The sequence below is a fragment of the Onychomys torridus genome, chromosome 11 (assembly GCF_903995425.1).
Source record: "Onychomys torridus chromosome 11, mOncTor1.1, whole genome shotgun sequence".
Classification (NCBI taxonomy): domain Eukaryota; kingdom Metazoa; phylum Chordata; class Mammalia; order Rodentia; family Cricetidae; genus Onychomys; species Onychomys torridus.
The window spans coordinates 58,854,905-58,880,932 of record NC_050453.1 but is presented as its reverse complement, the minus strand read 5'-3'; the positions used below and the strand labels follow the sequence as shown (position 1 = coordinate 58,880,932).

Genomic DNA, 26,028 nt, shown 5'->3' with positions numbered 1-26,028 from the left:
TTGGCACTGCTCCTGGGCATGGAGCTTTACTTGTAGTGTGGTTGGTAAATCCAGAAAACTGATTCTCCTTTCCAAGCAATTAGGGGCCAGACTTTGGTCTACTACCCCTTCTCTGTGATGAAGTTTTGTCTGGTTTGAACTGGTACAGGTCTTGTGAGGTCATGTGTATGTCAACCCTGCTGTTTTTGGTAGGTAGTTTCCTTGGAGTAATCCATCACTTCTAGCTCTTATCTTTCCACCTCTTCTTTTTAGAGATCCCTTATGGGGAGGGGTTTAATAAATACATCCCATTTAGGATTTAGATGAATGCTCCAAAGACTTTCTCTGCACATTTTCCAGTTGTGGGTTAATTACTGCCTACAGCAAGAAGCTTCTCAGAGTTGAGCCAATGCAGTGATGATGAGTCGAAGCCTGGTGTGGCCGTGATAGAGACTGGATCTATGGGTCTGGCAGGCGTCCCAACGGAAATGAGATGTGTTAACAGGAAAGAAGAAGTAGGGAATCCTGGGTCTGCACCAGCAGGCCAAGTTCTCGAGGATGGAGGTGGGCTGAGAGAAGGTCTTCCTCAAGAAGGGGTTTTTTGACATTGATTTTAATTTGTTTGCCTGCCAGGACTCAAAGCCCTAACTGTGGAGCTTCTGTTGAGTGTGCTTTGTCATTTGATAACCTGTTATCAGACCTCAAAATGATAACAACCTCTTATAATTAGAAACATTTAAGGGACATTCTAATATAGTAAATATAGATGCTAATAATTGTTCTACAAAGGAAATTTTTTGGCATTGAAGGACTTAGACATTCTTGGAAAGTTACTCTCACATGGGTTACTTTTTGCTTTTTAACTAACTATTGTAGTTAAATGGGATTTAAGTTGCTGTTGCTAAGTTAGTGCTGGGACTAAGAAAAAATTTGTTTACCTGCTTCTCAGTCCTCTCTGAGGATTTTCAGTCTTCAGTTTCTTCCTTAATTGCCTTCCCAAGGAGCACAACATCTCTGAGTGCTAAGGAAAGTAACTGAGCCTTTTAATGATACAATTATTGTTTTTTTTTCCTTCCAGAGCTGAGGACCGAACCCAGGGCCTTGCACTTGCTAGGCAAGCACTGTACCACTGAGCTAAATCCCTTAATGATATAATTCTTGTAATTTTTTTTTGAAAGTTAAAATTTTTAAAAAGTTTTAAAAGCAAAGGAAATTAAAATAAATCACAGAAGGAAATTTATGTAGGACTGCTTTGAATTTATTTATTTATTTATTTATTATTTTTTGAGACGGTAGTATTTTGTATCCCTGCTTGGCCTATTACTCACTATATACAGGCTGGTCTCAAACTCACAGACAACCCTTTTGCCTCCCCCTCACAAATACTGGGATTACAAATGTTGAGCCATACCATGCCTGACTTACTATAACTCTTTTTTTGGGGGGGGGGGTTTGAGACAGGGTTTCTCTGTGTAGCTTTGGAGCCTGTCCTGGATCTCACTTTCCCGAGTGCGGGGATTAAAGGTGTGTGACACCGCCGGCCGCCTCTGTAGCTCTTATACTTAGGATAGCAGTCTTCTTATTCTGTAAGAGTGACCTATGACCTACATTATTGGTAGGGGATAGAAATTTTACCTTTTTGGTTAAGTTACCTACACTTTGCCAAGTATGTCTTAGTTCTCTATGATATAGTTGAGTATCCAAATAGTGTGTAATTTTAACTTTTAAGCCAGATGTGGTAATGCATGCCTGGCGTAATCCCAGCAGAGGCATGAGTAGTTAAGCCATTTTGGTTTGCATGTATAGAATAGTTTCCTTTTTATGACTTCTTATACATACATACACACACACACACACACACACACACACACACACACACAGAGATTTCTCTTTTTTCACTTTTATTTTTAATTTATTTATTTTTGGATCAGGCTGGCCTTGAACTCAGAGATCCTCTTGCTTCTGCCTCCTGAGTGCTGGGATCAAAGGCATGCACCACCATCACCTGGCTCTTTTTTCACTTTTAAATATATTTTTACTTATCACTGTTGTGTGTAAGTTAAAAGGACAACTTTTGGAATCTTTAATTGAAAAAATGTATGGATAGAGAGATGGCTCAGGGGTAAGAGCAGGCTCCTCTTCCAGAGGACCCAGATTCAATTCCTAGCTCCCACATGGCATATCCTAACTTCCTGTGACTCCAGTTTCAGGGGCTATGACACCTTTACACACACACAGGCAAAACACAAATGCACATGAAATAAAAATAATTTTAAATGTGTGTGGGGTCCTGTATACAGTGTGTGTTGGTGCTGACAGAAGCCCAGGAGGGCATCAGATTCCCTGGAACTGGAGTTGCAGGTGGTTGTGAGCTGCCATGTGGGTGCTAGGAATTGAACTCATGCACTCTGTAAGAGCAGCAAGTGCTTCTAACCACTGGGCTGTCTCTCCAGCCCTTAGTTCTCTTTCTGCCATGGATTATAAGGCTCCCACTCAGGTTGCCAGGCTTGTGCCATGAGCACTTTACTAGCTGAACCATCTTGCCAGCCTGTGACTTGTTTATAACTTTCCCACCTTCTCATTTAAAACAACTACACAAGACCAGACCTCTCTCTCTGGGTGACTTAGTTCTCTGTGACAATATCCAAATATTTGTAATTTGTATGTATGTATGTATGTATGTATGTATGAATTAATTAATTAATTAATGTATTGGGTAAGGTTTCTCTATGTAGCCCTGGCTATCCTGAAACTTCATTATGTAGACCAGCATGGATGGCCTTGAACTCACAGAGTTCACCTGCCTCTGCTTCCTGAGTGCTGAAGATTAAAGGTGTGTGCCACCATGCCCCAGCCACCATGCTCCAGCCTACTTGGTAATTTTTCCATTGGAGTAGAGCTTTGCCCTCAGAATGGAAGAACATTTACCAATTTTCTCTGATTTTTGTTGTCTTTTGATTTTGGTGGCTAGAAAAGGACAAAAGCTTTGAAGAGATTTCTATTAAAGAAAAAATGATCTTAAACTATTTTTCTATCCCTCTTGTAGGCCTGTTGGCAACTAAATGTTTTCCTTTTGATGTGACATTTTTTAGAATTTATCTTATTTGAATCTGCAGGCTCAGCATAAATTATGCATATGAAACTTATTTTTTAGAATTTTATCATGTGCGTTTGTGCAGATGCAGGTGTGTGCCGAGGTAATGATGTGGAGGTCAGAGGGAAACTTTGAGAGTCAGTTCTTTCCTTCTGTGGAGCCCAGGAAGTAAACCCAGGCAATAAAGGCTTGTGTAACAAATACTTTTACATCTGAGCCATAACTGGATCACATATAAAACTTTTTTTTTTATGATTTATTTATTATGTATACAGTGCTCTGTCTGCATTTGTCCCTGCAGGCCAGAAGAGGGCACCAGATCTCATTACAGGTGGTTGTGAGCCACCATGTGGTTGCTGGGAATTGAACTCAGGACCTCTGGACGAGCAGTCGGTGCTCTTAACCAGTGAGCCATCTCCAGCCCTATAAAACTTTCATGGGTTTTTGAGAACATAATCTCCTCACTCTCTTCTAAGCCTTTCTTGTAGCAAAGGCTGGCCTTGAACTATCCTAATTGTCCAATTTATAGGAGTGTACTACTATGCCCAGCAGGAACATGCCATTTCTGCAGCTTTATTTTTTAGGATATGAAAGCATATAAACAGGTTTTCCTGGGAATAACCTGTCTTTTTTTAAGTCTTAGTATATAAAAGTTTCAGACCACAAGGCCAGCATATTATGATTATATATTTGGGCTGGAAAGATAACTCAGCAGGTAAAGGCACTTGCTGTCTGCCAAGCCTGATGACTTGAACTCAACTCTTGGGGCTCACATGGTGGAAAGAGAAGTGATTCCCTAAAATTGTTCTCTGATACACATGTGCTCTCTCCCCCACTCTCTCTTTCCTTTCTTTAAAAAAAAATCTATATGGGTTTTCCCTTCTCACTACTTAACCGGGGTTGAATCTAGTGCCTCAGGTTTCCCAGGCTAGTGCTGTACCACTGAACCATATGCCCAGCCCAAGTTCCTTTCTGAAAACCAATAGCCTTTCTAAAGTATGCAGAGCTTTGGACAAGTCTTCCTTTTACTTTGGCAATGGGGCATTAAGAAGCAATGTGAGGCCGGATGATGGTGGCAAATGCCTTTAATCCCGGCACTTGGGAGGCAGAGGCAGAGGCAGAGGCAGAGGCAGGTGGATCTTTGTGAGTCGGAGGCCAGCCTGGTCTACAGAGCAAGTTCCAGTAAAGGAGCAAAGCTACACAGAGAAACCCTGTCTCGAAAAACAAAAACAAACAAACAAAAAAGCAGCAGTGTGATTTCTTTCCTATGCTCTTGTTCTGTATAATTTAGCATATTAATTTCTTCAGATATTGATCTAAACATAAACTTTAACCTTTGTTTAATGGAGTATTTTCTGGTTTTTTGGTCCTTTCAGACAGACTACTGCTGTGTAGTTCAGCCATGCTTAGAACACCTTACCTCTTAACGAAGCTATCTAAGAGCTGGCATGCAGGTGTGCTGGCACACCTAACTATAGAATATTATGTGTGTTTCTGACATGATCTTATCCCAGGGTGGCTGAAGATGACCTTGAACTTCCTCTTGTTTGTACTTTCCGAGTGCTGGGTTTGCAGACAGGTGTGCATCACCATGGCTGTTTTATGTGTGCAGTGTATGCATGGACTTGAGCTATGTGCTTGCTGGTCAGGGGACACGTTGGCACTGGGATGACATCTAGGATTTGCTTGTCCATGACCCTCATCACTGGAGAGACAAGTGTGCCTCACCGTGCCTAACTTTTACCTAGTTTCAGGGATCTGAACTCATTCCTGCACAGTGAACACTTTACCCACTGAACTACTTCACATTGCTCAAGCTCAGTTTTTATGTCATGATGTAGATTGAACCCGTGTGTGTGTGTGTGTGTGTGTGTGTGTGTGTGTGTGTGTGTGTGTGTGTGTGTATGTGTATGTGTGTATACATACATAAATATACATATATACACTTATGGTAGGTGTGATGGTTAGTCTTGTCAACCTGATAAAGTTTGAATAATCTGTGAGATAGAACCTTAGACATGGGGTGAGGATTATCTTAGATTAATTGATCCTAATTGTGGACAAGACCATTCCCTGGGGAAATCTTGGACTGTATAAAGTGGGGACAGTGAACTGAGGACTGGAGACCAGAAAAGGGCTTTCGATCTCCCTGCTGGAGTTACAGGTGTCCAGGGATTCCCCGTTTGTTATGTGGGTGCTGGGACACAAACTTTAATTCTGTGGTTATGCTCTGAGCTCTGAACTGCTGAGTCATCTCTCCAGCCCCACTTAAGCTGCTTTTATCAGAATATTTTCTCACACACAGGAAGATAAACTAGACAGGAGCCAATGCCTTACCAGCTGAGCCACATCCCCAGCTTTAATACATTTCTGAGTATGAAACTGGATTAACATTCTTATTATCTGAAATAATATATTATTTAAAATATTCTGGTTTTGTATTTAAATCAGATAAGGAAGCATAATTACCCATGTTTCCATCAATAAAACTCTATCTTACAACATTTGCCTTTATTTGCCGTGTTAAAATATGTAACATAAAACTTGTCAAGTGTATGAGTATAAATTATTAGCACTGAATAAATACAGTGCTATGCATCCATAATCACTATCTGTCATTAGATCTTTCTTTATCCCAAACTGAAAAGTCAGTAAAAGATTGGTTTCTTCCTCCTTCAACTGTATCTTTATTGTAGATATTTAAGTTATTTTCCAGTTTTTTCCCATATTTAGTTAACAATTTAAACATAATTTGGATTTTTTGTTATTGTTGTTATTGTTGTTTTCTTGTTTTTTTTTCCAGACAAGGTTTCTCTCTTGTGCAGTGTTGGCTGTCCTGGAACTCTCTCTGTAGACCAGACTGACCTTGAACTCACAGAGATCCATCAGAGTCTGCCTTCTAAGTGCTGGGATTAATATAACTTTTTGTTTGTTTTGCTTTCGAGACAGGGTTTGTCTGTGTAGCTTTGCGCCTTTCCTGGAGCTCACTCTGTAGACCAGGCTGGCCTCCAACTCACAGAGATCCACCTGGCTCTGCCTCCCGAGTGCTGGGATTAAAGGCGTGTGCCGCCACCACTGCCCGGCCAACATAACTTTTTAATAGTGCTAAATTCAGCACCTTGCCACTTTAGGCAAACATTCTACCACTGAGCCACACCCTCCCTCTGCTTTTTATTTTTGACACTGTTAGGGACTAAATAATTTTCTTACCTGCTATTTCCTCATCATAGCAGTTACTTGATAGTAGGAAGATTCTCCAAAGAATAGATACCTATATGTATTAAAGATGGGTTTAAGTATCAGTGCTGGGGATGTCTTTCTGTATGCTGTGAATGTGTGTTGCTCTGATTTGGTTGATTGGCCAGTAGCCAGGCAGGAAGTATAGTATAGGCAGGATAAGCAGAGAAGAGAATTCTGGGAAGAGGAAGGCTGATTCAGTCTCCAGCCAGACACAGGAAGCAAGATGTGAAGGCAGAACTGAGAAAAGGTACCAAGCTAGGTGGCTAAACATAAATAAGAATTATGTGTTAGTTTAAATGTAAGAGCTAGTCATTGGTAGGCCTGAGCTAATAGTTTTAATTAACATAAGCCTCTGTGTGTTTACTTGGGTCCAAGCAGCTGCAGGACTGGTGGGTAAGAGAGATTTGTCCTGATCACGGACCAGGTGAGACACAGGAAAACCTCAGCTACATGTCAGTTCTCCTTTTCTTCTATTGAAGAATTGATCCTGATACAAACTTTTTTTTTACACAAGAATTTCCTTGTAGCCCAGGACTTGAATTTATTATATAGCTGGGGGTGGCTTAGACACCTGATTCTCTTTTGCCTCCATCTGAATGCAGAGATTCCAGGGGTATGCTGCCACACCTGGTTTGTGAGGTGCTAGAGATCAAACCCAGGGCTTTAGGCATGCTATCAAATGAACTTCATTCTTACCTTCAAGTGTGTGTGTGTGTATGCATGTACACAGGTGTATCTGTGCATCCTTGTGCCCATGTGGGCAAGTATGGAAGCCAGAGGTCATACTTAGGTCATTCTTCCTCCGTCATTTTCTACCTTTTTAAACAAAACTATTTAGTGTGGGTGTGGTTGTATGCATGTCACCATCCATGACTGGAAGTCTGTCTGTCCTACCATGCCGTATATAAAGATAACACTTGATTCTCAGACTTGGTAGTAAGCACCTTTATCCACTGAGCCATCACACTAGTGGCCCCCAAGCTCCAGGAATCTACCTTTCTCTGCTCTTTCAGCTGTGGGTTTACAGGTACATGCCTGACTTTTTTTCTGGGATCTCACTCAACTCAGCTTCTCAGACCTAAGGCAACTTCCTCCTTCTCTCCCTCTTTCCTTGGGGACAGAATTTCACCATGTAGCCCAGGTTGCCATGAACTTGTGACAGTCTTCCTGCCTCTCTGCCTCCAGAATGCTGGGATTACAGGCATAAGTCACACACCTGGCTTTTCCCTTACATTTCCAACTTAGACTAGGGGTTGGGGATTTAGCTCAGTGGTAGAGAGAGCGCCTGCCTAGCAAGTGCAAGGCCCTGGGTTGAGTCCTCAGCTCCAGGAAAAAAAAAAAAAAGAAAGAAAGAAAGAAAGAAAAAATAAAAAAACTTAGACTGGATCAAATATGTAAGAGTTGTATAGATAATTTGATATTATACTGTTTTGTAGAGAGGTATGTCTTTCAGAATATTTCTTTTATCTAAATTAGTGACTTTTCAACAGAGGTGGGCTCAGGGCTTGGTCAGGGTAGAGGGAGGAGTGTGTGCCAGATACTGGTATTTGGTGGAGAGGACTCATTACGTATTCCAAATTTTCTGGTGGTATAAAGGTTGAAAAACTACCTCTGTTACATTTTGTTTGACTGATAGTTTATATAACCTTGATTTTAATTTTATTTATGTGTTGAGTAATTATATCTAATAGCTTTTGCTTTTTTGTAGGATTGGCAGCCACCATTTGCCTGTGATGTTGATAAACTTCATTTTACTCCACGTATCCAGAGGCTAAATGAACTGGAGGTAAAGTTCTGTTTATCTGTGTTCCAGAGGAGTACTCTTGGATGATCAGTCTGTCACTAGTGTAACAGTTACATGAGATGAAAACATGGCAGATAATTGATAATCATGACAGTCAGCCATTGTAGCAAACCAAATTTTATTAAGATAATAATTTTCATTATTCATCAGTTTTTTGTCTATTTAATACATATGAATCACTTTAGATGGTAATCACTAGAATTTTAAGTTTTGAAAATAATATACTTTTGAGAGGAATGTAGTAGGAAAGATTTTTTTATTTTTAATTTTCTTTTGTGTGAAACTGATTTAATATTTTTCTATTTTAAAATTTTTTACTTATATGCATTGGTGTTTTGCCTACATGTATGTTTGTCTGTATGAGGGTGTTGGGTACCATCGAACGGGAGTTACAGATAGTTGTGGGTGCTGGGAATTGAGCCTTGATTTTTCTGGAAGAGCATCCAGTGCTCTTAACTGTTGAGCCATCTCTCCAACTCTAGATTTAATTATTTTATTTTTGTTTCTTTGAGACAAAGTTTCTCTGTGTATAATAGTCCTGCTTTGCTAGAACTCACTTTGTAGACCAGGCTGGCCTTGAACTCACAGATCCACCTACAGAAAGTTTTAAAGTACAAGATAGAAGGGCTAAAGAAATGGCTTAGCAGTTACGAACATTTCTTGCTCTTGCAGAGGACCCTGGTTCATTTCTTAGTACTCATGTGGCAGCTCACAACCATTTATAACCAGTTCCAAGGGAGGTTGATGCTGCCTTCTGTCTGTCCTGCAGCTATTTGGTATGCATGTTTACATTATACATACATGCAAACAAAACACTCATATACATAAAATAAATATTAAAAAGGTAGTACAAGGTAGAAGATACTAGGTTTTTGATAACAGAGTTTGACTACATCAGTATTTTACAAGTCTTTTAAAGTTTTATTCATTTTTTTGAGAAAGGGTCTTTATATGTAGCCCAGGCTGGAATGCCCACCTTTAATCCCTGAGATAGGGCAGGCAGCTGTCTAGTTCAAGGCCCAGCCTAATCTACATAGTGAGTTCCAGACCTATATAGTGAGCCCCTAGCTTGGAAACGAAAAAAGAAAAAGAAAGAAAAAAGAAAAGTAGCCGGCCGGTGGTGGTACACACCTTTGATCCCAACACCTGCGAGGCAGAGGCAGGTGGATCTCTGAGTTCAAGGCCAGTCTGGTCTACAGAGTTGAGTTCCAGGACAGCTAGAGCTACCCACAGTGAAACCCTGTCTCAAAAGGGCAAGAAAGAAGGGTTGAGGATTTAGCTCAGTGGTAGAGTGCTTGCCTAGGAAGGGCAAGGCCCTGGGTTCGATTCTCAGCTCAAAAAAAAAAAAAAAAGTAATAGTAATACCAGTGTCTACACAGGGGGGAAAAAAAGGGAAAGAAAAGGAAAGTAGTAGGTATGCAATAACTTTGCAGCCTTGGATTACCTTTGCGAATTATCTGAGCATGGATAAAACTCCCAATGTGTCCCCTTTGTGTTTTATAATGAGGGGAACAAAAACTGATTAACAATGATTTGATAACATTTATCATTTTTTGTCTGTGATCTTTAGATTTTCAAGGCCTGTATGCAGACTTTTCTGCCCACCAGCTCCCAAATAACCACAAGAAGACTCAATATGAATTATAAATGCTAGGTCAATAATTCAGGCGTGTTACCAGCTAACTCTTACAACTTAAATGGACCCATTTATATTAATCTATTTTCTGCCATGTGGCATTACCTCTTTCATCTTGCACCTCCTGTTTTCTCTCTATGTCTGGCTAGTGACTCCTGACTCCACCCTTCTTCCCAGTGTGCTGTCTTTTCCTTGTCCTGTCTTTGTTAAACTAATCACAGCATAATTTATAGTGTACAGATTATTCCACAGCAAAGGCTTAATTAAGGTGAATATAGAAATGCCTTAGTAGTTGGGCATGGTGGCACACACCTTTAATCTCAGCACTTGGGAAGCAAAGACAGGAGCATCTCTGAGTTCCAGGGTAGCCAGGACTATACAGAGAAGTCCTGTCTTTAAAAAAGCAGACAAAGCCATAATCCGTTTCTGATTTTTCATTTTTTTTAAATTTTTATATTTATTTAGGTTTTTCAAGACAGGGTTTCCCTGTGTAGTTTTGCGCCTTTCCTAGAACTCACTTGGTAGCCCAATCTGGCCTTGAACTCACAGATCTGCCTGCCTCTACCTCCCAAGTGCTGGGATTAAAGGTGTGCGTCACCACTGCCCAGCTTTTTTTTTTTTTAAGGTGAGGATCGAACCCAGGCCTTGCACTTGCTAGGCAAGCGCTCTACCACTGAGCTAAATCCCCAACCCTGTTTCTGATTTTTTACCAATAACATTAAATTGTGCTTATAGTATCTCTTAGTTGAAGCATCGTTCAGAACAGCTGTATTCTATATATTTTTGCCTATTTCTCTGTTGTATGCAGAAAATATATTGACTGAAAATCTAAAATACAGAAATCATAAGCAGTATATGTAACAACAATATTTTGCTTAGACATAGACAGCGCCTACTTTTTAAATACAATTTAGACAAGCAAACTCTTTTGTACTTAATTTATAATACATAAAAATTGGTTTTATACTCAAATAGCCTTGAGAGTGAAAAGAGTATAAGGTTGTAGGCAGGAGCTTTAAAACAAGATAGTGCAGTACAGAGGTATATACATGCCAGTAGTATAAACTGATTGGAGTGCCCAGTACAGAGGTATATACATGCAGTGCCCAGTACAGAGGTATATACATGCCAGTAGTATAAACTGATTGGAGTGCCCAGTACAGAGGTATATACATGCCAGTAGTATAAACTGATTGGGGTGCCCAGTACAGAGGTATATACATTACACAGTAGTGTAGTCCACTTGGAGGATGAAAATGGTAAGATGGTTTGTGCCTGTGATTTAGCTCAACCTTGTGCTCAAAAACAAATAGATGAGATTAAAATGCATTTTTTAAAATATTTAGGCCCAAACACGTGTAAAATTGAATTTCCTGGATCAGATTGCAAAGTATTGGGAGCTGCAGGGAAGTACTCTGAAGATTCCGCATGTGGAGAGGAAGATCCTAGATTTGTTCCAGCTTAATAAGGCAAGTGGTGGGCATCTGTCTTTTCATCTTTTTTTTTTTTTTTTTTTTTTTTTTGACAACCTCATAAAGGAGATGTTGTTTGAAATAGGTAAATGTTTTTAGTTAAGCATATTGAGGATCAGTGCTCTGTTGAGTTTGTAAGCCTTATTTTATAAATTTTGTTACAGCCTATCTTTGAAACACCTAAGTGCTGCAAAGGGTCCTTCCCATTTTTGTTTAGATAAGGGGAACCTAAGGCTCAAGGAAATTGCAAAGACTTCAGCTAAAACAGCTGAGCCATAATTCAGTTCTAGGTTCCACTTCTACCAGACATGATGGCATGCATGCATGGGTCCTGTCTCTGAACTACCTTTTAAGGGTAAGAAAGCAGGACTGAGTATGGGGGGCTCTCCTTTAGTGGAGATTTCATTGTTCACCTTAATCTTTGGGGAAATGAGAAGTAGTTTTGAGAGTGGTGAAGCTATTTTAATTTTTTAGCTGGTAGTTTTCCTTTTCTTCTTTTGACTTAGGAAGTGAAAAACATACAAACAAACAAAACACATCAACAGCAAAAATTATATCTGGGAATTTTGTTCTTAGAATCATACCTAGGTGTGAGGGAATTAGAAATAATTTTCTCTACTATTTCTTCTTTTTTTTTTCCCTAATATTTTTTGCTGCTAACAGTTAGTTGCAGAAGAAGGTGGGTTTGCAGTTGTTTGCAAGGAAAGAAAATGGACCAAAATTGCCACCAAGATGGGTTTTGCTCCTGGTAAAGCTGTGGGTTCCCACATCAGGGGACATTATGAGCGAATCCTCAATCCATACAACTTATTCCTGTCTGGAGACAGTTTGAGGGTGAGTGTTGGACCTAGCCTTGACCTGTTTCATTTAATTGCTTATTTGTTGGGTACATTGTCTTTGGGGTGAATGAGACTGTCTTAATCATATTCAGAAAACATTGTTGAATGATTTCTTTTTGAGGAAAAATTCCAGTACTTTGGTTTGGGGAGCAACTGTACTTATTAAAGGTTTGTATTAGAATGAATGAGATTATAAAGAATGCCTTTTTACTGTTTAACGAGGGAGAAAGGGCTTGATACTGAGAGCACTTGATTCTCTGCAGTGTCTGCAATCCTCTTCAGTTTCAGGTAAAGGCTATAAAACCATCACTCCTATTTGAAGGCTTTGGTGGAAAGGAGTGTCTTAATCCATTCACTTCGTTTGAGATACTCTAAATATTAGAGCAGTAAGTCCTAGAACTGGGATGATTTCTCTGCAATGCAAGATTGATAACACAGTTTCTCAGGTCAAAACAATAATAATTCTATCCTAATCCTGTAGACCAGTAACACCTGTAATGCTAAATCCTGTATATTTTCATAGCATTTGGTTTCCTTCTATTTATCCTTTTTTGAACTTCTTTTTTAGACTAGAAGTGGCTTATCTGATAACTTCATACTCAGAAAGTTTTTTATATTTTTGTATATTTGCATGCTGGTGATCAAACTGAAGTGCTGCTCCATGCTAGGCAGCTACTCTACCACAGACTGTGTCCCCCAGTCTCACAAGCTGGGAGGTTGTGTGTAGCCCTTGCTGGTTTTGTTTTATTTATTTATTATGTATATAGTTGTATGCCTGCATGGCAGAAGAGGGCACCAGATCTCATTACAGATGGTTGTGAGCCACCATGTAGGTTCTGCTCTTAACCTCTGAGCCATCTCTCCAGCCCACCCTTGCTGTTTTGTAATTTGTCATTTAAACCAAACTGGCCTTGAACACACAGAGATCTGCCTGTCTCTGCCTCCTAAGTGATGGGATTGATTATTATAGGTGTGTGCCACCACACTTGGATTTGTATTTTGAGACAGGGTCTTCTGTATTATAGACTGACCTCAACTTGTTGTATACCTAAGGATGACCTTGGATTTCTAGTTGTCTTGCCTTCACCTCCCAAGTGATGGGATCTCAGGCATGCACCCCATTCTCAGGCATTCAATGCTGGAGATTCAACCCTGGCCTTTTATGCATATGAGACAAGCAGTCTACCAGTGGAGCTACATCCCAATCCCCTCTCCCTTTAAAAATATATGTTAATGTTTAGTAAGCCACGGATGATGTAATTCATTTTGAGACAATGTCTTGCCTGTATGAGTTACTGCTGCTTCAGCAAAAGCAACTTAGGCAAGTTTGAGTGTACAGTCCATTTCAGCAGTAGAGCATGGCCTCAGAAGTGTGAAGTGTCTGGTCCCACTGTGTCTGCAGTCAAGAAGCAGAGAGAGAAATACTCATGCTTGTCTTGCTTTTGCACTTGCATCCTGGTAGCCCAGCCCATGGGATGTGACTCTTCTCACCTTAATTAACCAAATCTAGACAATCCCTCACAGAATTCCTAGATGTGTGTCTCCCAGGTGATGCTACATCCTGTCAGGCTGACTATATTAACCATCACAGTGTGCATCCTGGACTGCCCTTGAGCATGTGCTTCTCCTGTGTCAGCCTCTTAAGTGCTGGGATTATAGTGTGGACCATGTACTAGACTTTAGCCTCTGTTTTATAGTTACATTATAAGCAGTTGCCCCACATAGATTAACTTTTCTCTTTTTGAATTCTTTATGTGTAGAGGAGGTTACAGTGAGAAAGGGGAAAAAAGATCTTACCTAATTTATGAGTGCCAGCAGTTTAGAAACTTGTCAGTGTAGTTCTACACTTGAAAGCTGCCCTGTTTGTGGTCCTAGCACACCAGAAGTTGAGGCAAAGGAACATGGAGTTTTTATAAAAGCCTGGACTTATGTAGGAAGATAAGCAAACAAAGGGTAGGGATTTCAAGACAGATTGCACAAACATTGCATTTATAACACAAGTGTTTGTTTCAACCTACTGTATACCAATAGATTCTAAGCACTGATGCATTTTCCAACCTACTGTATACTAGTAGATTCTAAGTACTGACACATTTTCCTTGTAGAACCTTTTTCAAAAAGGGCTGAGGTTGTAGCTCAGGTGGTAGACAGCTTATCTGCTGTGCACAGGGCCCTGGATTTAATCCCTCGCAAAGAATAAACTGGTGATGCCTGTAATCTTAGCACAGAAGCAGGAGGATCAGAAATTCAAGGTTACTGTTGGTTATACAGAGAATTCAAGGTCAACTTGGGCTACATGAGACTGAGTCTCAAAGGCAAAAAAAAGAAAGAAAGAAAGAGCGGTGTACTGGCATAATGGAATACGGCCTTACTCTTGCATCACCCTGTTTTCTGAAAGCTGAAAGAAAAGGATGGCTATCTATCTCTGTGGGATGAGGTGATTATGGTGTAATGATATCAACCACTTCTAAATCCTGCTTTTCAAGAAGACGTAAAGTCAGTGTTATAAACCAATGTACTAGGTTTGTATTTTGAAGGATCTTTGGAACAAAAGATAAAGTTCTAAAATTTGCTAAGCTTGGTTTTGCCTAGTGTGTCTAAAGTCCTTATCGAATCATGAATATAGATAATAGAATGATTAAGCCATGTGGTAAATAGAGGCTAAATATGTAATAGTATATGTGAACCAGTTCATTAATATTTTCCTTATCCCACATAATTTTAACGTCAAATAAAATCGCTTAATTTTTTGTTTCAGAAAACTCATAGAGTAGGTAAAGTTATGTATAAACTGATTTTTTTTTTGAAAGATAAAGGTCTCATGTGTCCTAAGCTAACCTCCAATTAATGGTGTAGCCAAGGATGGCTTTAAACCTTCTGATCCTTGTGCCCCAACCTCCTGAGTACTAGGATTATAGGTGTGTGCCACCCAATCCAGTTCATGGTTGCTAGTGATTGAATGCAGGGCCTCAAGCATGATAGATAAGCACTCCAGCAACTGAGCTACATCCTCAGCGCCCCTCCCACTCCTCCTGTCCCCCCCCCCAACAGAAAAGTTCATTGAGCTACATTCCCAGTTAATAGTGTGTTTTATGTATTCTCTGCCAAATATAAATGATGTAGCATGCCCCAGATGTACTTCAGATAATTGCATTTTGGAAACTGCTTTTAAAAATGCTTCTTATGAGGCTGGAGAGGTGGATCAGTGGTTAAGAGCACTGGCTGCTCTTGCAGAGGCCCTGGGTTTCTTAGCACCCACATGGTGGCTCACAACCCTCTGTAAGTCCAGTGCAGGGAATCTGATGCCTTTTTTTTTTTGGTCTCTTCAGGGTTAGGCATGTACACAGTACACATGCATACATGTAGGCTAAATAAATGCTTATGCATCACATAAAAAAATCTTTCAAAAATGCTTCTCATGATATTTGTTGTCCTCTTATGATAAAGAAATGCATACTTGAGAAGTTCATGTTAGCTTGAGAAATTCATGTTAGCTTCAGTAATAATAGTTTCTTGTGTTATGTTTTGGCATTAAATATTATCTAGCTGTCAGCTTAGGATCAAACTGAAAAAGTGAAAGCAAAAAGAATCTTCTGATCAGAACTGAATCTCTCTTCTTGTCACTGTGACTGAGCATTTAACAATGAGGAAATTAAGGAAGGAAGGATTTATTGGGCCGTAGTTTGAGAGAACACAGCCAGTGCATCACAGCAGGGAAGGCATGGTGGAGGTATGGCAGTGCGATGGTTTGGTTGGGACTCTTGGTATATGGTGGACCAGGCAGGCAGATCTCTGAGTTCCAGGCCAGGCACCTTTGCTACAGAGTGAGTTCCAGGAAAGGCTCAAAGCTACACAGAGAAACCCTGTCTCGAAAAACCAAAAAACCCCAAACACCCTCCCCTCCCCCCAAAAAATAAACAGGCCTAGAGCTCATACGGTTCACCTGGATGATCAACATTTTCTCCAGATAGACACCAGCTACTAAAGGCCATTCAACCTCCCAAAATAGTGCTATCAGTGGGGGACCAAGTATTAGAAACATCAGAACCCATGGGGACATTTTTACATCTGTCATTATAAGAATCATATTGTCTTTTTTGAAACAGAATCCCACTATGAAGCTTTGGCTGGCCTGGAACTCACTAAATAAACCTGGGTGGCCTACAGAGATCCACCTGCCTCTGCCTCCTGAGTGGTGGGATTACAGGCGTGCGCCACCACCGCCGGCGGTAATATCTTTTTTGCTTTGTATGTTTGAGACAGATTCTCACTAATAGCCCAGGATCTTCCTGCTTCATCGTAAGTGCTGGGATTACAGATGTGCATATGCTTGTTCTGCCAATGGCTTTTTAAAACCTAAGGCGAGGGGTTGGGGATTTAGCCCAGTGGTAGATAGAGTGCTTGCCTAGCAAACTCAAGGCTCTGGGTTCAGTCCTCAGCTGGAGGGGAGGGGGAGGAAACAACGAAAAAACCCAAGGAGATAAGTAAGCACTTGAATAAATCTAAGTTATACTGTTGATATAAAAAAAAAAGGAAAAGAAAAATTTGACATAAACAAGTCTAAATGATTGATATTTTTAGATTTGACTTTTTGTTTCTTTAGATTTTAAAAATGTAGATATTTTAGTGTGTGGTGGTGGTGGCGCATGCTTTTAATCCCAGCACTGCGGAGGCAGGGCCAGGCAGAGCTCACGGCCAGCCTGGTCTACAGAGTGAGTTCCAGGAGAGGAAGGGCTGTTACACATAGAAAACTTGTCTTGAAAAACAAAAAAGAAAAAAAGTAGATGTTTTGTTAAATATATAGAATTATAGCAGGAAGAAAATTCATTGGTACAGCTTTTATTTCTAGTGTCTTCAGAAGCCTAGCCTGACCTCGGATACAAAGGACAAGGAGTACAAACCCCACGATATTCCCCAGAGGCAGTCTGTACAGCCCTTAGAAACCTGTCCTCCAGCCCGCCGAGCAAAGCGCATGAGAGCAGAGGTAAGTACTTGGGGGAATTGCTTAGTTTCTTGAGTTGAATGCTAAGGGCTAGTCATCACTGACTTTCTTATCTATAAGTGCTTTGTAGTTCTGAGCCTTGGTGATCTCTTAAAGGGATACTTCATACGGTTAAGCTTTTACAACACCAACGGGGATGGTGGTGTCCCCAAGAGGAAGGAGTGGGAGAACTCATTCTGCATTGCCTGAAAAGCTTATCCAACAAACAATTGGTGAATATGTGCAGACAGGGACTTTGTTTGTTCATAATAAGTGTCAAATATGTCTGGAACTTATCTACTAAGAAGAGGGAAGAGTTGAGAAGTATGAAGGAAATACTAATGTTGTTAAGTGAATAAGATGTGAGGGACATGAGGAAAGGCTGCTAAGATGATTTGCTTTAGGATTTTTTTTTTTCTGTTCAAGAAAGGAAGACTATTTCTATTTACTTTGTTTCCATAGAGAGAGAGGTCTGAGGACTTTGGATTTCTGTCCAGCTACTTGATAGAATGTGAGTTCTAGGAAATAACTAACTGCTGAGGAGCCTCAAGGCAATAGCATGCTTCTGAGTCAATCTTTGCGTGTTTAATAATCATTGACAAATGATTTTTTTTCACATGAATTTAGAGAATCCATTTCTTTCATTTCTCAATGAAAGAAACTAGTCAGAATGGAAATTATCATTATCTAAAGCCCATAGACATTTAAATTTCATTAATCTAAAAATTTTTATTTTTTGAGCATATTCTTTTGGACTTTTGTGACAGGGCTACACTGTGTAGCTCAGGCTGGCCTTGAACTTGCTGTGGTCTTGTTTCCTTAGCCTTCTGATTGCTAGGAACAAAAGGTGTGTTCCACCATGAATGATTCATTTTGGACCTTTATTTTGTTGTTGTTTTGTTTTTTAAGATCTTTATTAACAGATAATTCAAATAGTATACAATTTTCCTGTTCGCACAATTTGATAGACTTTAAAAGTCCAGCATCCTCATAGGCCCGTGACACCATCACCACTTCCTGTTTTAGAACATCGCTGTCTTCAATTTCTTTCTTTCTTTCTTTCTTTCTTTCTTTCTTTCTTTCTTTCTTTCTTTCTTTCTTTCTTTCCTTCTTTCTCTCTCTTTCTTTCTCTCTCTCTCTCTCTCTCTCCCTTCCTTCCTTCCTTCCTTCCTTCCTTTCTTTCTTTCTTTTTGGAATGCCAAATGCCCTTTATTGAAGGAAGGAGGAGGAGGTCTTAAATACAGGCTTACAGCACAATGCCAGAACCCCTTGGGGAAGGCAGAAGTTCGCTTCCAATGTTTTGCAATCCGTTTTGGACTTTTATATATGCAAAAGACATGCTCTAGTGCTGTGGATGCCTGGGTCTGCCTTGAGGATACCAAATGTAATGACAATGCCCACAGAAGAACTTCTTTTAGCTGTGAACAAGGGAAAGTGATAAATAGTTCTCTAAACACTTCCATTATAGACCACAAAGTGGTTTTGTTTTACCATTCAATAGCATTCTAAGTAACAGTGGAACTGAGATTGAATTATATATCCTTAATGAAAAAGTAGGCCTTTAACAGTTTAATGACATTACAGGTATAATTTACTTCATAAGATTTAAAAATTTTATTTTTTGGTGTATGAGTTTTTTTTGCCTGAATGTACGCCTGTGTGCCATGTGAGTACAGTGCCTGTGGAGGACAGAAGAGAGTGTCAGATCCCTTGGGACTGGAGTTAAAGATGGTTGTCAGCTGTCATGTGGATGCTGGCAATCAAACCCTGGTTCTCTGGAAGAGCAACCAGTGCTCCATCTCTTCAGCCCCAGATGTATAATTGATGACACTAGTTCATTAAAATACAGTGAAGCACTGGGGTGGAGTGGGGGGCTGCTGTGGCATACACCTTTAAATCCTAGCACTCCTGAGGCAGAGGCCGACAGCCTGGTCTACAGAGCAAGTTCCAGGACAGCCAGGGATACACAGAGAAACCCTGTCTTGAAACATCAAAATGATGCTGATGAAGATGAAGATGAAGCTAGAGAGGTGGCCCAGTGGTTAAGTTTATCCATATCTTGCTGAGTACCCAAGTTTGACTCCTAACACCCACATCCAGTAGCTCACAACCAACCTGTATCTGCAACTCCAGGAAATCTGATGACCGCTTTAGTCTGTGAGACCTACACACACATGGGCATATGGACACTCTGCCACACACACATGAATACAACTGAAATGTTTGGTTAAAAAAAAAAAAGTGTAGTGGTACATGCCTTTAATCCCAGCACTCAGGAGGTAGAGGCAAGCAGATCTGTGAGTCTGAGGACAGCCTGATCTACATAGCAAGGCTCAGGGCTAGCCAGTGACCCCTATCTTTAAGATTTTATTTATTATGTATACAGAAGAAGGAGCCAGATCTCATTACAGATGGTTGTGAGCCACCATGTGTGTGCTGGGAATTGAACTCAGGACCTCTGGGAAAAACAGTCTCTTAACCTCTGAGCCATCTCTCCAGCCCCCCCCCCCCCAATCTTAAAAAAATCATTGAAAAATTTGGAAGCTAAGTTTGCATAAATACTGGTGGACCTTTGAAGAGGGTGGCAAAATTTTAGAGATTAATGAAATTGTGATGTTTTTATAATTGTTTCAGGTTTAGTAATAATTAAAGCAAAAGTTCTAGAGGAAAATAAGGTGTTGATATGTCCATTTTGGGTAGTAATACATCTCATAATTTGATCTCAACTTTTTTGATTATTTTTTTCTGTTTCTTTTTCCCCTAAAACCTGAATTATTGGAGGACACTCCTAGTTTGTGTGTAAGAGATTGCTAAGCACTAACAGATAGAAGAAAATATTCATATATGATAATTTTTTAGGCCATGAATATTAAAATAGAGCCAGAAGAGGCAGCAGAAGCCAGGACTCACAATCTGAGACGCCGAATGGGTTGTCCAACTCCAAAATGTGAAAATGGTAAGAAGTCTATCCATGAATAGAAAGATAATGTAAAAGTGATGATAGCAGTTATTTCTTTGGTCACTTGTTTGGGTTTGAGAAATAAAATCTTAATAGATTGTTGTCTTTCTTCTCATAATTAATAGGCCAGTATGAAAAAAATATGTGTATTTGGAAAATAAGTGAATTTCTCAGTTGTCTAGCTGCTGTTTTGACATTTAGTTCAATAAATTCACTTAAAAGACAAAAAGATGATTTGAAAAGTATAGGTTTCTTTTTATTTCAAGGCAAGCAGAGACCTTGTCTAGCTTGAAGTTCAGTTGATAAAGCTTGCATGGCTGTCATTTGATAGAAGCTGTTGAAAGGTGGCGACCATTTTCTGCCTTCTTTCCCCATTCTCTCTCCCTGTCTCTTGTGCTCCCCCTTCCTCTCTGCCCCCCCCCCTTTTTTTTTTAAATAAGATAAAGTCTTTTGTATATTCTTGCCTGGCCTCAAACTCTTCCGTTTTGACCCTCCTTGCCTCTGTCTCCCAAGTGCTGACATTACAGGAATGTGCCACCACACCTGGCTAGAGGTAAATTTGTGGTTCTCATAGGATAAGTACTGTGTTGTTTTACACATGGGTATATACAAATGCAGTATTAAAATGAGCTCTTCGTAGACATTAATGTTTTAGGGAAAAGGCTATATAAAATATAGTGGGAAATAAACAGCTGTGAATCAGAGTCCTTAAGTTCTTTGAGATTGGTTTGTTGTGAATTAATCACTTGTTAGTTCAATAATTGATTACTCAGTTTAGCCAAAATTATCAGGTTTTGGAGCCAGGAAGTAATTTTAGATTATAAAGAGAGTGTATAATGTGATAGAGACCTGGTTGGTGAATTGTTGGTATCCATCCCTGTCACGAGCAAGAGAAATGTCTTGTCCTTGTTAATTTTTCTTTGAGACATGATCACTCTCACTATATAGCTCTGACTGGCCTGGTACTCACAGAGATCATTCTTTCTCTGCCTCCTGGGTGTTGGGATTAAATGTATGAGCTACCATGCCCTGCACATGTCTTATTCTTAATTAAAGAACACTTTACTTCCCATTTTGAAGGCACACACATATAAACAGCATATTCATAATAGAACTCACATACTAAAATTTAATTGAGGTCAGTTTGTATTTTATCATAATCAGTATTGAACTCTTGTATATAGTAACACTGGGTGTTATTAAAATGAAAGTAAGCATAGAATTATGTTTGTGTAGTTGTGCTGGGAGAGGAGGAAGAGGATGAGGTGAGATAGGAAGCAGAGATAAGCATGGTCCATACAGAAAGAACTAACTTTGGATTGCCTCCTGTAGAGAAAGAAGTGAAAAGTAACATCAAGCAAGAACCCACTGAGAAGAAGGAGTGCATGTTAGAAAGTGAGAAGGAGAAGCCCAAGAGTCGGTCTAAGAAAAGCACTAATGCTGTGAGTGGACACTTCACTCCCCTTCCTCCCATTTTCTCCTTTTCCTCCTTCGATTACTTACTCTTTTTTTCTTTTCTTTTTGAAACAGGATCTCTCCATATTCAAGGTGGCCTTGGATTTGTAATTCTGTCCCAGCCTCCTGAGTAGCTGGGATTATAGAAGTCCACCCTTCCTCTCTCCCTCCCTCTCCCTCTCTCTCCTGGTGGGGAATCAAACTCGGGGACTTGCACATTCTAGGCAAGCACTCTAACACATACCCAGAACTGGGAAATGAGCAGCATATTTTTATGGAACACAGGTCTTTTATATACTAAACAAGTACTCTACCACTGAACTTCATCCCTAGCCTATTCCCCTCCCCCTTTTTTGAAAATCCCTTTACCTATAAGCTTATACTTATGTGCATTACTTAGTATTAACAAATGAGAGAAATTTTAATGTCTGTTTGATCAATTTATAAGTAAGGAAATACCTGATTCTAGTAAGCATTGGTAGTTGTGATTTTTTTTTTTTTTTAATTTGTTCAGTTTGTACTGGATAGTAAGAAGTGCTTTGACCTGTTCACAAATCATTAGCCTACCTGCAGATGAGCTGAAGGGTTAGATCAGAAGTCAAATTGACATTCTGTACCTGCAAGGGGTAAAAGGAACAAGAAAGAAGAGAGGAAGGGAAGGAAAGGAGGCATCAGGGGTGGGGCTGCAGCAGGAGAGCTGGAGAAGTGAACACACAATTGGAACATTGGTTGAAAGTGATGCTATGCTAGATGTGGTGGCTCCTGCCTGCAATCCTGGTACTCAAGAGGCTGAGTAGGTAGGAGTGCTGAGAGAGAGTTCAAATCCTAAAATGGGTTACAGAGCCAAAAACACATAGAATCTCACCAGTTGAATATTAGAAAGTAGCAGCTTGACCTCTCCTCAGAGATCCTGACAGTAGTGTCTTTAAATTGGTAATGATCTCACTGTTTCCCACCATACATACAAGAAAATACAGTAAGATGATAATGTGTGTCCAGATTTTTTTCCTTTAATTATAAACAGATTTAACAAGTTGACTTCTCAGCTTTCTGTTAGTAGGTTATATATTAGATGTGGGGAGGAAGCTGCCATATGAAAATATCACAGACTCGGTAGCTTAAATAACCATGTTTTGCAGTTCTGCAAGTATATAAACTCAAGGTATTGACAGGGTTGATTTCTTCTGAGGCCACTATGATGTCTTCTACTGATTTTGTGTGTGTGTGTGTGTGTGTGAGTTCAGATCACATGTAACTAATAAAAAGAACTGCTTTATCATTGGGTATTTGGGAGGAATTTCTCTCTCTCTCTTTTAAGGGATGTGGGGAGGTTCATGTGGCAGACCTTGGCCTTGAACTCCCCTCCCCTTCCTGCCTCTGCCTTCAAGGGCTGGTATTACAGGTTTTCATCACAACCAGGGGACACTCATCCCAACTCTAGAACTGAATTTCAAGTGGTAGGATTTTGTTTTTGTTTGTTTTTTTGAGTCAGGGTTTCTTTGTGTAGCCCTGGCTGTCCTGGATCTCTCTCTTTCTGTAAACCAGGCTGTCCTCAAACACAGAGATATACCTGCCTCTGTTGTTGTTTTTTTTTTTTTTTTTTTCCCCCAGACTGGATTTCTCTGTGTAGCTTTGCCCCTTTCCTAGAGCTCACTTGGTAGCCCAGGCTGGTCGGAGATCCTCCTGGCTCTGCCTCCTGAGTGCTGGGATTAAAGGCGTGCACCATCACAAAGCCCAGCTTGCTTTGTTTTTTAACCTACTCTTCTGTGATGAGGTTTCTCTGAAGCTCAGGCTAGCATTGAAATCCTAGATCTCCTGTCATAACTTCCCAGGGACATGATTACAGACTTCTTCCACTACACTTGCTTCCAAAGTATTTGTTTAATGTCTGTCCTTAGTTGTTTGGCTAATAACTTACTACGTATGAGGATTATCTTAAATTTACTTAAATTTAAGTAACTTTATACAAAAAAATAAACATAATTGAAAGAGCTTGGAGATCTAAGTTCAGAATTGGGAACACGTGATTGTGAAATACTACTTCTAGAAGATGTCTTTTAATTCAAACTTCTTATGGGTAAATACATAGATGGCTCATTAGGTAGAAACTCATGTGGTAGAAGAGACTTCTGACTTTTACATGTTGACTGTGCTATGCATACACAGATACAAACATTCACAAATATGTGTAAATTAAAATTACACACACTTACACACCTTATGTGCGCTGGCACAAGACTATCTGGTAGAACACTTGCCTAGTAGTAGCATGTTTGAGACTGAGCTTGATTCCTTAGCATCACAAAAACAAGGTGTGGTTCTGCACACCAGTAAACACAGTACTTAAAGGTGGAATCAGGATCACAAGTTCAAGGTTATCCTCAACTAAGCAATAAGAGGCCACTTGAGCTACATGGAGACCCTCCAAACACGATAAAGCAAAGTGAAAAAAAAAATCAGAGAATCCAATAATGGCTCACACTCCTTTGTCTTCTGTCCATTTTCATTGCTGTAGGTGGACCTGTATGTATGCCTCTTATGTGGCAGTGGCAATGACGAGGACCGGCTGCTCCTGTGTGATGGCTGCGATGACAGTTACCATACCTTCTGCTTGATTCCCCCTCTCCACGATGTTCCCAAGGGAGACTGGAGGTGTCCTAAGTGTTTGGCTCAAGTAAGAATTAACGACTGAGAAAGAAGACTACTTTAGAAACATTTTCCGTTGCCTATGGGTTTTAGATTTAACAATAATAATGAAATCCATGAACAAGACTAGGCTTAGAAGTGAATAGGAAAGAGGTCTTAGTTTCACTGTGTGTGTGTGTGTGTGTGTGTGTGTGTGTGTGTGTGTGTGTGTGTGTGTTCAGAGACAGAACATTTTTATTTATTCACCAACAAATTCATCATAAAAAAATTTATGTTCTTTTTAGGATTTTTTTTTTTTTAGCTGAGGATTGAACCCAGGGCCTTGTGCTTGCTGGGCAAGCACTCTACCACTGAGCTAAATCCCCAACTCCTTTTTAGGAATTTATAAGTACTTAACAGCTTAGATTATTTCACAAGGCATAGGTAACCATTGTTAATATCTTAGTGTATACGCATCCAGACTTGTATGATGTATGTTGGGGTGAGGAATGTTTTTATTTGTCAGTGTGCTTGTGTACACAAGTTCATCTGTGACAGGGTCTCTGCTGAGCCTTAAGCACATTAATTTACTCAAAACTGACAGGTCAGAGAGCTTCAAGGATCTACCTTCTCCATCACCCCTACCTACCTAGCACTGGGGACCTGGCTGTTCTCAGGATATCAATTCAAGTCCTTATGCTTGTGTGGCATGCACTTCATTGATAGAGCCAGCTCCCCATCCCAGACACTTTCTTTTAAACAAATGGAATTATATTAGACAACGGATTTTAGTAATTTACTCTTTTATCTTCAATATTTTCTCTGTAGTGTATCTGTGCTGATATTTTAACAACATATATCAGAGTTCCTTGTTAACACTATAAGGTAGTACTCAGTGATTGGAATATTACATTTTGTTTTAGAATTAGATTCTAACATTAAGGTTTTTTATTATACTACTTAGAGCTAAAGGTCCTAGAGGTTTTCTATATAGCCATAGTGTCACATGAGATGGCCCCACAGGACAGGTTTTATGGAACTTGGAAAGGGTCCATGGTATCAAATAAATATTAATATTTGAATGTTTAAATGTTTAATATCTGGATAGAGATGATCATAGAAATGGGTCTGGATATTCAAATCTATTGACTTCATATGTAGGGCAGTCTCCTATTGCCCTGTTAACCTCTTAGTGTTTTGTTTTTAAAAGGGTTTGATAGCATTATATGGTTACTATTAAATGCTGCTGGTCTGAGAACTGTTTTGTTTCCATCTGGTTATTAATTTCTATTTTGATTTTTTTGTTTTGTTGGTTTTTTGAGACAGGGTTTCTCTGTGTAGTTTTGGTGCCTGTCATGGGTCTCGCTCTGTAGACCAGGCTGGCCTCGAACTCACAGAGATCCTCTTGGCTCTGCCTCCTGAGTTCTGGGATTAAAGGTGTGCACCACCACTGCCCGTTTTATGTTGATTTTATAGGTTAAATTCTCTCTCGTTTTTAGCACTGATCCTGCAAGCAAATCAAAGTTAAAAAACTGTAATTGTTAGAAAGTATCTTATTTGCTCAGTTCCATATACAAATTATTTACTCACTGGAACAATCTCATGCTTCAGACATTTTTCTAATGTAAGACTAATAGAATGAAAAAATCTTAAGACAGTTATCCTTGTGACTATTGGCTAGATAGATGCACTTGCATTTTCAAGTGCTACCTGGAACACTAATTTTCTTTTTTCCTGTGCAGGAGTGCAGCAAGCCGCAAGAAGCGTTCGGCTTTGAGCAAGCAGCAAGGGATTACACTCTCCGCACCTTTGGGGAGATGGCAGACTCGTTTAAATCTGATTACTTCAACATGCCAGTCCATGTAGGTAGATTTATGCTAACTTGGTATATTTAAAAAATTTTGTTATTAATTAGTTTACTAATTGTGTGTGTCAGTGGTACTT

General features: G+C 39.8%; 1 protein-coding gene across 1 annotated transcript in view; it reads left to right on the top strand.

Moving 5' to 3' along the window:
- Positions 1 to 26,028, top strand: part of Kdm5b (lysine demethylase 5B) — a 74,118-nt gene that overhangs the window by 16,329 nt on the left and 31,761 nt on the right. Inside the window, exons 2-9 of the mRNA XM_036202153.1 lie at positions 8,022 to 8,099; positions 11,100 to 11,222; positions 11,889 to 12,059; positions 16,914 to 17,048; positions 19,905 to 20,001; positions 21,337 to 21,446; positions 23,975 to 24,133; positions 25,827 to 25,946. Coding sequence (XP_036058046.1) covers positions 8,022 to 8,099; positions 11,100 to 11,222; positions 11,889 to 12,059; positions 16,914 to 17,048; positions 19,905 to 20,001; positions 21,337 to 21,446; positions 23,975 to 24,133; positions 25,827 to 25,946 — 993 coding nt within the window. The remainder of the gene's footprint in view (positions 1 to 8,021; positions 8,100 to 11,099; positions 11,223 to 11,888; positions 12,060 to 16,913; positions 17,049 to 19,904; positions 20,002 to 21,336; positions 21,447 to 23,974; positions 24,134 to 25,826; positions 25,947 to 26,028) is intronic.